Genomic DNA, 10,356 nt, shown 5'->3' with positions numbered 1-10,356 from the left:
AGGTTGGTCTGAGGATGGTAGGCTGTGGTCAGTTGCCAGCTACACCCCAGTAGGTACTGAGCRCTTTGTAGATTCCTGATATGAACTGCGTACCTCGGTCAGAGAGAATTTGGTCTGGAATCCCGAATCTGGTAAAGACCCCCCTTCGCAGAATTAGAGCAATGGCGGATGCAGTGGGTTTGCGGAGGGGAAACAACTCCAACCAGTGTGTGTGTGGTAGTCCACTACCACCAATAAAAAAAATCCTTCCCGGTTGGGAGGAAAAGGTCCCATGAGGTAAATTCCCAGCACTTCATTGGGATGGTTCACCATGTCTTCTGCAGTTTCCAGGCATGTCTGCCAATGTCTGGTTTGTATTTCTGGCAGACTTCCCACTGCTGTACAAACTTCTTGGTATCAACCCGTAAGCCTGGCCAGTAAGCCACCTCCTGTAATCTTTGGTAGGTCTTGTAAACTCCAAGATGACCACTCATGGGGTTGGCATGATAAGCTTGGATCATCTGGTCAGTGAATGTAGGGGGGATGAAGATGTGGTAATGGGTGCTATGTGTTCCATCTCCTCTTGGAGTTTTTCGATACACTTTATCCTGAATTATGCTGAACTTCTAATTGAAGCGACTCTTGGAGTCTTCTTCAGACAGACTCTTGTGGATCGCCATGATGGCGGCATCATTCTGCTGTGCTCTCCTCATCCAGAGGAAAGGAATCATCCAGACACTTAGCACCAGTGTAAGTGCTGCACAATGGAGGACAAACATTGTCAGTTTAAGTAATCCGATCTGGTTAAGTCATTTACGTTGACAGTGGAAGCGTTTTTCCATCCTGAAAATATATTTCAATTATATATAAAAAAATAATAATTAGGTGCCCTGCCCAAGGATTTCAATGGCAGAAAAATCCCTGGAAAGCAATAAATACACTGTCTTACATGCACAGTGTGGTTGACATGCATGTGTGTCTTGGTGTTTGTTGTTAACTCTTTCTCCGTGTGTTACAGTGATAAGGACATCAGAGTTGATGTAGCACGGCAGAGAGAGCTGAAATGGCTGGACATGTTCAACAATTGGGACAAATGGGTCTCAAGACGCTTCCAAAAGGTACWTAGCTACAACTGTCTATGTATGGTATGAGATTYTYTATCTATTACATACATTGTATGTGTGTATAACATAAGTGTATGTGTGTGTTCCAGGTGAAGTTGCGCTGTAGGAAGGGGATCCCCTCTTCTCTCAGGGCTAAAGCCTGGCAGCTGCTCTCCAACAGCAAGGAGCTCCTGGACTCCAACCCCGGCAAATTTGAGGTACTGCTGCTAACCCACACCCTTTCTGTCTTCATACTCACACTTCCACTATGCAAAACATGTCTATTGTGAAGCAGACACTCAAAAAAGACAAACTTTTCACTATGTACTCTTCACCCATTCAAATCCGAGGCCATCATTCCTACAGCCTCTATTTAGGGTCATTGTAGTCAAAATGTCATTGTAATCAAAGAKCGTATTTGAGTACAGAAGTTCTTCAGTGACCTCTAGGTAGACAGACTAACTGGAACAGAAGTTAATGCAATGGGGAGGAGTTGTGGCTCGTTAGACCAGTTAGATCTCCAGGGGTGTTTATTAGGGGGCGCAGAGACCTCCCCAGCTCTAAGCCTCTTATCCTAGGCAGTAATCCAGCCTGGCTGGGTCTACCTTCACAGACCTGGGGGTCTGGACAGATCATATCAGATAAACCCTTTTCCTTCCTTTTCTCTGCTTTCACTGTGACACAGACATGCTTTGTTAAAGGCCTAGTTATACTCAGTCCTGTTCCATATTATGCTGCTCCAACTAGATACGTTGCTTTAAAGTTGCTCAATTAGAAATGCTCTGAACATTTCTTTCTCTCTTAATCTCTGTAGGAGTTGGAGAGGGAGCAGGGAGACCCTAAATGGTTGGACATTATAGAGAAGGACCTGCATAGACAGTTCCCCTTCCATGAGATGTTTGCTGCTCGCGGTGGACACGGGTAAATGACCATGCTGTACTGACGTATAATAGGATTTGTTCAGTCCATGTAGAGCACACTGACATGTACAATCAAAATGTACTTTGTGTGCTAACTGTCTGATCTCTTCTGGTGTGGCCTCCAGGCAGCAGGATCTGTACCGGGTACTGAAAGCCTACACAGTGTACAGACCTGAAGAGGGATACTGCCAGGCCCAGGCCCCGGTGGCTGCTGTCCTGCTCATGCACATGCCTGCTGAGGTGAYGGGCTGCTGGGGGACACAGGGAGAGGGAGGGGGACTGTGGAGYAGACTGGGAATGGGAACAATGTTATAGAATGATGAAGTAGTGGGATGGGGCTAGGTGTTTATAATGTGTTTATTCCCAAATTGCAGCATGCCTTCTGGTGTCTGGTGCAGATCTGTGAGACGTACCTGCCTGGATACTATAGCGCTGGATTGGTGAGTAAATGAACGAACACACACACTGTATCTTKTTCTTTGGTGTACATTGAGACGACTCCTCATTCTTTTAGGAAGCAATCCAGTTGGATGGAGAGATCTTCTTCTCTCTGCTACGTCGTGTCTGTCCCATGGCCTACCGTCACCTGAAGAAGTTTAAGATAGACCCCATTCTCTACATGACCGAGTGGTTCATGTGTGTCTTCTCACGCACCCTGCCGTGGTCCTGTGTGCTACGTGTGTGGGACATGTTCTTCTGTGAGGGTAAGACACTCACACACACACACACACACACAGTGCACATGATGCTGTGGCTAACTATTGTCTAACTGTGCTGTTTTCTAGGAGTGAAGATAGTGTTCCGTGTGGGCCTGGTGCTGCTCAAGCAGATGCTTGGCTCGGTGGATAAACTGCGGGAGGTCCAGGGCATGTACGAAACCATGGAGCGCCTCAGGAACATCCCACCTGAGTCTGTCAAAGAGGACCTATTGGTGCAGGAGGTGAGACTGTAAACAGTGTATACACACACAGACATACACACACACATACACGTGTTCTAAACATACTCCTACTCTGACTCATTGACACGAGTCAAATGAGTCAACTGACGTTTCACTGTCTGTGTCTAGATCTGGTTTGATGACTTCCTCTGTATGTCTCTGTCTGTGTGTAGGTGGTGTCCCTGGCGGTGACCGAGGCTCTGATCGAGAGGGAGTGCAGTATTCAGGTAAGGAAGTGGAGGGAGTCCAGGGGCGAACTGACCCACCAGCCTGTCCGAAGGCTCCACGGGACACGGGACATCCACGAGCACAAGCGTCGGGCCTCCGCCATCAGCTCCGGGGGTAGCTTCTCCTTCCTGGGGTCCATCCCCCCTCCAGGGCCCCTCAGGGCCTCCTCCAGCCTGCTCTCCCTCCCCGGCTTCCGCAAGTCCAAAACRCCCTTCRTCTCTCAGAAGAAGGGCTCCTTCTCTGGGGCCTCTGGGATGGAGGCCATGCAGCGACAGAACCCCTCAGCGGCAGCTTCAAGCCCACCCAGAGGCCCCGCCCACAAACCACCCATGTCTAGTGGCTCTGTAGCTAGGGCGCCTGCCTCTCAGAGTCCTTTGGTAGGGTCTGGTCCAGGCCCCTCTTCTGGCCCAGCCCAGACCTCAGCACAGAGCCAGCCTGGTGCATCAGCCCCAGCCCCAGTACACCATAAACCACCCAACACCCTCTCCCCCAAAGTCACTTCTGAGCAGATCACACCCACCATCCCATCACCCACCGCTAACAACACCCCTCTGCCCCCGTTCCCAGACGGAGGGAGAGGAGGAGCAGCAGCTACAGGAGGAGAGGATGACAGGAAGAAGAAGAAGAGCAAGGAAGACAAGAAGAAAGAGAAGGAGGAGGAGAAGAGGAAAGAGAAGGAGAAGAAGAAGGACAAAGCAGACAAGGAGAGCCAGAAGAAGGAGAAGGAGCGGGCAGAGAAAGAGAAGAAAAAGGAGAAAGGGGGGAAGAAAAAGGACAGAGCTGGAGGAGAGGCAGAAGAGAAGAATGGAGCCACAGCACCAAGAGATTCGGTCTAGTTTATCCTGTTATTCCTTCTGAAAGAAAACAGGGAAGGAAAAAAAGAGGACATGGAAACAAAAGACCCCCAGAAGTGGAACGAAAGAGAGAAAAGGAGAAGGCCTCCTGTACAGTGCATCTTGAGGACTACATATAGTCAGGATGATTTTGGAGACATCTGGATCATGGTTTTATTAGCGCCCCAGGGGTCATGCCCCCCCCCCATACAACCCCCCCATGCTTTCTTCATCAATGAGTTTGAATAATTAAGATGGGACACGTTTCCTTTTGCAACTGGAGAATTGTCTGTGTGGTTCACAATGGATCTCCCAAGATCACACAACCGTTTTCTCATTTAGTTTTTTATTTGATTTAGTTTTTATCAGACTAAAGCTGGTGGACAGACAAGCCGTTGGACATAGAGTAGGTGGGAGTTATAGATTGGGTGCAATTGGATGTAAATAGAACATCCTAAATCCATGTAGGATCCTTAAGTCGTTCCCCATAATGCCCTGTCATGTCCAGTTTGTGGTCAGATGTCCAACTGGAATGCCTGCAGAAAAAAAGTAAACAATTGAAATATATCTCAAACCCAGGCACTAAAAACTGTGATTGCTGGTAGTACTGTGGTATTTGGATGTCTGGGAGGGACTATTTATTGTAGTGTTGTGTGAGTGTGCCTTAGTAGCGTAGTGAACTGTGTTACCGTTCAATATTGCCACCCAGTTTCTCTGCTCTTTCTCTCATGTCTTTGTCTTCCTCTTTTTTGAGTTGCTTGTTTTCTCCCCCCTTTCTCTCATCTCTTGATCTCTAGTCCTCTGACCAGTGACAGAGGAATATAATCCCAACAGGTAAATGGAGAGATGTACACTGCGATAGGGAGGGTTTTGTAAGGAGAGGGAGAAATGAACATGACATTCTGAGCCTTGACAGACAGACATGCATGGATCAGGATGGCACCTCCCTAACAACACAGGGAGTGATTTAATTTTAGAATGCAATTATTTTTTTTCTTTTCAAGTCTCTTGAGTATGTTTATAGTGGGAGATGATGATAGATACTGGTAGTTTAGCGACGGAGGGTCCTTCTGCATTCAATGACAACTCTGAATCTGCCCATCAGACCAAATGTCCATCTGTTATTTTTTTGCTTGTGGTAAATTAAATAATATATATTTTATTTAGCCAAATATTAATAAGGGTGAGGCTTTTAGTAAATTAACCCATTGGAATGTGATCTATTTAGAGTGATTTGAGAAACTTAAGTTGACCACTCCTGTTTGGTWGGTAGGTAGGTTGTTGAATCTCATCTGGATAGTTCATAGAGAATGATAGAGGCCTCTAGTGGCCAAAAGGCTGTTTTAGCATGAGCAGGGCCATGAGGGCTTCCACCATTTTAATGTAGTCAACTGGGTGGGACTTCCAACTTCATTGACCGATCCCTACTGGTGACCCTGTTGGAGTCGTGCAACCAGGTCATCAGGAGGGATCGGCCAATCGGGAAGAAGAAAATTGACTACTTTGAAATGGAGATTGCCTCAATGAAGCTGTCACAGATGCCATAATGGAACGGATACAATGATGAGGCCTCTTTCCATCTCTATGGGATAGTTTCACCTCTTACTCCTGCGCCTTTAGGACCCATAGGAAGCTACTTGGTGCTGGGCGGGTCAGGCGTGCCAATATAGCATTAACCTCTGAACTCTGACCTTCGGGCTCTGATGTATTTATGTACAAAGTTGGTTAATTTAATCAGATATTATATATGTATTCTTTATTTTGGATCTGACTGCTATTTTTCTATGCGAGTAAAGGACACCTGGTTAACTGGAAGGATGGCTGGCGATGTGAAGCCCAGTTTAAGGAGGATAATGTTAAGTATTGTTTTTTTTTTTGATACTGGTATAGCTGTTTTGATTTCATTATTGCACATTTGTCCTCATCTTCTAAGATAACAAATCCTATTTAAGTCATTTCATATTTCAAGTTTACTGTGGTAGCTATGGGTAATGTTAGGTCCACAATTCTCCATTTACCTTATTACAGTATTAAACCTGACAGTGATTGAAGAACAGGGGAATGACCATCAACTAAGATTCACATGAATATTTCAGATATGACATAATTTGAGTGAGCCGAAGGTCATAAAGTACTGTATAAGATACTGGGAGGCGTTTAGTCAACTCTGACAAGGGTTGTAATTGAAGATCTGAAGTTGTCTTTGTCATGCCAGTATGTTGTAACCAACCACCATAATGATGTTTTGATAACTCCCTAACCCACTCACACACAGTGTTATGTAGCGTATGTATACTGTACATTAGATGGATAGTGCCGGTTAGTTACTGTAACACCATTCCTTGGTGGAAACCGTTGATTCTCTTAACACTGATTCTCTGTACTGTTTTTGTAGGAGAGGAGGGTCTTTAGTGTAATCGTAGCCAAAATGTTCTTTGTGTTCACTATTTGTCTTTTTTTCCCAACTCATGTTATTTTTTTAAGCCTCTGCTTTCCCCCTTCTTCCTCCACATGTTGCTTCCAGTCTTCTCAGAATCACTTGGATCAGAGTAGAGTCAGCGACGATGACCTGAACATGTTTATGCAAACCTTACTGTTCACAAAGCATGTTGTCAAACAGCAGCACTGACGGCCAGCAATGCCACTGCTGAGATCAGTAGTGTTCATGGCAATAATTAGACGTTGGAGAACCCTGAGAATGCTACAGAACCAATCAGGATAGAGCAATATTTCTCCAAGCAGGCCCTGGCTTCATCCAATTGGGTAGGCCCCTTAAGGTCCTCAATTCTGTGTTCAGTCATTGCTCCCAAATTGATCTGGATCTGGAATCAGTTTTCACTCCTGAAATAGCCAGGATGAGTCAACAGAGACACTTAGGTCCTGAATGCATTTCTGCATTGGTCCTGAAATCCTTGAGCTTGATTGCTTTTAATCGGGAGRGTCCCACTGATTAGATGTTTTTAAAGGATGTTGCTTTTATTTTTTTCTATTTTGTCATTGCTTTCTCCCCAACTGTATGTCTTTTGTTGTTTTAAGTTTACATGGAACTGTTATTGGTGGAAAAATAAAATCCTAGATAATGAAATGCATTCCTTACCTGCAGAAAATCTACACATGATGTATTTAATTACTAATGATAATGACAGTTGTGATGAATAATAACCAATAATATATTAAAGAACCCTGCTCTGCCTTGCATTCTTGTTTCATATTGATATAGCCTGCATTCTCCCAATGAGCTGTGCATGAACATTTTATTCCATTCTGGAAAAACTTCATATTTCAGACAGTCTATGGTCCAGCAGGGGGCAGTAAAGGTGTATTTTTGCTGTCTTTACCGATGAACCTAGTCTGCAGATAAGACTTTGGTGTCTCAGACAGTTTGTATTTCTTCCCCCTATACACACAGCACAGGAAATACACCRACACCAGCCCTGTTGTTTTGCAATCCCACTCTACCAGAACCACTCATGAACAGAGACACTAGTGTACAAAAGATAAGAGCTTTTATTCACAGTTAGTCCCTTTTATTCGTTACAGAGGAGTTTCTGGCAGACTAAAGCTAGTCCAGGTGCAGAAAACAAAGGAGCTTATAGAAAACAGGTAGAAGTAAAGGATGAAAGGGAGGGAAAGGAGGTGAAGACGAGTGTTTTCTTTGGGTCCTTTCTCTTCTAGCAGCCTTTCTCACTTGAGAAAAATGTAGCCGTCACTTTAAGGAGACCATGTTTTTCTCTAGCCTCATTCCTTCTTAGAATATCCTATATCCCCACCTTATCTACAGGAGTTAACATCTACAATATTTATAGAACGATATCCCTCTGTTTGGTTTATTTGCCCGCCTGAGGGTTCAATTAAGGGGGAGTGAAAGGACTTCCAGGTCTAACCTCTGAGCTGTTGCAGCTGAGGCAAAGACTGGTGCTCCATTTCACCTTGGGGTTTACACATCCATACCACAGTAGTGGAATACGACTTGCTGTGTGCATTTCTTCTAACAGACTGGGGAAACAACCAACGATAGATATGAAGAGGGTTAAGGGAAGAGAAAGCGGATGAGAAAGAGATGGAGATGTTAAAAGATCATTTTTATTGAAAATAATCCCATATCCCCACGAACAAACATAGACAACCCATGAGCACCCGCTCTCACACAAATATCTTTAGTAGAGACGAGTCTTTTAGAGAATTTGTGTGAGTGAGAGACAGAGCACATGAGTACACATAAAGAGAAGGAAGGTATGAGAGAATAGAAGGAAGAAGAGAGGAGCAGGAAGGTAGAATGGCAAGGGAGGCTGTTTTCTTTTCTTCAGTCTGRTTCATTACTCCTCCTTCTCCTCTCCGTGTGTGATGACGTAGCAGATTTGCTTGTAGTCTACGTTGCCGGCCACATCTGGGGGGAAGGCAGCCCACAGGTTCTTCATCTGAGGGGAGGAGAAGGAGGGTCAGCCACTCGCCAAGTCAAGGGACAACGAGAGATCATGATGATATTCAAACTGAATGATTAGAAATGTATTCACCTCCTCTGCAGAGAACCTGTCGCACTGAGTGGTCAGGAGCTCCTGAAGGCTAGAGAGAGAGTGAGACAAAGTCAGAAACATTCATGAAGCTGTGGATTCTGTTATGGAGTGCACTCATTACTACAACTGTAAAATAAGGAAGGAAATATTCTCACAATTCCTTCTTGATGAAACCGGTAGCCTCGGGGTCCAGGACCTTGAAAGCACTAACYATGACATCCTCGGGATCAGCACCTGAGACACACAGAGCGTCAGTCAGGCATGTTACACTGACAGCAAGACACATGCAATGTCCTCAGATATGGGAGTGTACTTAGAAAGCCACTAACACTTTGAAGCGATTATAACCTGGTTATAACAAGTTAGACAGTGAGCCTAACAGAGTCAAACCAAGAAATGAGGAGATTGTGAAACATAAATAGAGCAAGCAAGTACAGTGAGTTATAGACCCACCCTTGAGCTTCTCTCCGAACATGGTGAGGAAGACGGTGAAGTTGATGGGGCCGCTGGCCTCCTTGACCATGGCTTCCAACTCCTCATTCTTCACATTCAACTGGCCTACAGAGCAGGGAGGGAGTGGGGTTAGTAGGACCATTATCTATCTCTCTCTGACACACACACAAACACACTACAAACATATACAGTACATATTGGACATTGTGGACATACTAAGGCACACTTTTAATAGAACAAGTCAGTCACATTAATATGTCCTCAGAATCTTAAAAGGTCTTAAATGTAACCCTTGCTCACCCATTGAGGCCAGCACGTCCCCTCAAGTCATCCTTGCTGATGATACCGTCTCTGTTCTGGTCAATTGATTGTGAAAGCCTGAGAAGGAGGAAGGAGGGAAGGAGGGAGGGAAGAAGTGAGGAAAACAGAGAATGTCTGACATGACATGAAACCAGTCACCAGAGTCTGCCAAGTTGTCATCCCAGTGGACATGGAGGAGGGTGGGTTCAGTCCTGTGCGTAGTGGACGTGGAGGAGGGTGGGTTTCAGTCCTGTGCGTGGTGGGACATGGAGGAGGGTGGGTTCAGTCCTGTGCGTAGTGGGGCGTGGAGGAGGGTGGGTTCAGTCCTGTGCGTGGTGGGACATGGAGGAGGGTGGGTTTCAGTCCTGTGGTGTAGGACATGGGGAGGAGGGGGTTCAGTTACTGTGCGTCGTGGGACGTGGAGGAGGGGTGGTTCAGTCGCTGTGCGTGGTGGGACATGGAGGAGGGTGGTTCAGTCCTGTGCGTAGTGCGGCAAGTGGAGGAGGGTGGGTTCAGTCTGTGCGTAGTGGGGACGTGTGTTAGCATGTGCACTCCATACAACTTAGAGGACACCTCTGTCAACTATGGTCATTTAAGTGGCAGGTGCTGCTATTTATGGCACATATGGTAATGTTAACCCTTGTTTAAGCGAGACCTGGTCCCGTGTGGCTCATGGTTTAGCGCATGCGCTTTGCAACGCCAGGGTGTGGGTTCATCTTTCCCAACGGGGGAACCAGAACTATGAAATATGTATGAACTTCAATTTGTAAGTCGCTCTGGATAAGAAGCGTCTGCTAAATGACGTAAATGTAATGTAAAGTGCTAAAAAACCAGAAGAAATGAAATTCTTTACACGTTAATTTAGGGAGGAGCTCATTTAAGTTACACTGTTTTAAATCGCATTCTCCTACTGTCCCAGCGTTGTCTCTGACCTCATCTTCTTACATTCTATGAAACCAAGAGGACCCCATGGTTGATCTTGAACTTAAAAAAGCAGCTCGGTAATCCATCTTCCTGTACTCACACTCACATGCACACACACTCTCCCCATCAATTGCAAAGTGGTTAATACTGTCCCAATGATGA

The 10,356-nt window shown here is 45.6% G+C and overlaps 2 protein-coding genes and 2 long non-coding RNA genes across 5 annotated transcripts in view; 2 read left to right on the top strand and 2 right to left on the bottom strand.

Moving 5' to 3' along the window:
* The window catches only part of tbc1d10b (TBC1 domain family, member 10b), a 15,648-nt gene extending 8,447 nt beyond the window's left edge, over positions 1–7,201 (top strand). For both annotated transcript variants that reach the window (XM_024012578.2, XM_070449698.1), the window contains exons 2-9: positions 998–1,097; positions 1,193–1,300; positions 1,897–2,003; positions 2,128–2,242; positions 2,377–2,442; positions 2,517–2,706; positions 2,788–2,942; positions 3,116–7,201. In XM_024012578.2, the coding sequence (XP_023868346.2) occupies positions 998–1,097; positions 1,193–1,300; positions 1,897–2,003; positions 2,128–2,242; positions 2,377–2,442; positions 2,517–2,706; positions 2,788–2,942; positions 3,116–4,006 (1,732 nt within the window). In that variant the 3' untranslated portion in view covers positions 4,007–7,201. The remainder of the gene's footprint in view (positions 1–997; positions 1,098–1,192; positions 1,301–1,896; positions 2,004–2,127; positions 2,243–2,376; positions 2,443–2,516; positions 2,707–2,787; positions 2,943–3,115) is intronic.
* A 291-nt stretch (positions 7,202–7,492) lies between these two features.
* The window catches only part of mylpfa (myosin light chain, phosphorylatable, fast skeletal muscle a), a 70,572-nt gene continuing 67,708 nt past the window's right edge, over positions 7,493–10,356 (bottom strand). Inside the window, exons 4-7 of the mRNA XM_024012583.2 lie at positions 8,971–9,075; positions 8,673–8,751; positions 8,518–8,566; positions 7,493–8,421 (exon numbers count right to left, since the gene is read on the bottom strand). Coding sequence (XP_023868351.1) covers positions 8,320–8,421; positions 8,518–8,566; positions 8,673–8,751; positions 8,971–9,075 — 335 coding nt within the window. The 3' untranslated portion in view covers positions 7,493–8,319. The remainder of the gene's footprint in view (positions 8,422–8,517; positions 8,567–8,672; positions 8,752–8,970; positions 9,076–10,356) is intronic.
* On the bottom strand, positions 9,528–9,740 carry LOC139029523 (uncharacterized). The gene is made up of 2 exons (XR_011481860.1): positions 9,674–9,740; positions 9,528–9,635 (listed from the first exon to the last, which is right to left on the bottom strand). It is a non-coding gene; the product is annotated as an uncharacterized lncRNA (long non-coding RNA).
* LOC139029522 (uncharacterized) overlaps positions 9,532–10,356 on the top strand; it is a 66,963-nt gene continuing 66,138 nt past the window's right edge. The window contains exon 1 of the long non-coding RNA XR_011481859.1: positions 9,532–9,622. This is a non-coding gene — a long non-coding RNA (uncharacterized lncRNA). The remainder of the gene's footprint in view (positions 9,623–10,356) is intronic.

Source organism: Salvelinus sp. IW2-2015, linkage group LG20, assembly GCF_002910315.2.
Source record: "Salvelinus sp. IW2-2015 linkage group LG20, ASM291031v2, whole genome shotgun sequence".
In the NCBI taxonomy this organism is placed as follows: Eukaryota; Metazoa; Chordata; class Actinopteri; order Salmoniformes; family Salmonidae; genus Salvelinus; species Salvelinus sp. IW2-2015.
Note: the sequence above shows the minus strand (reverse complement) of the source record. Positions and strands in the feature narration are given on the sequence as shown.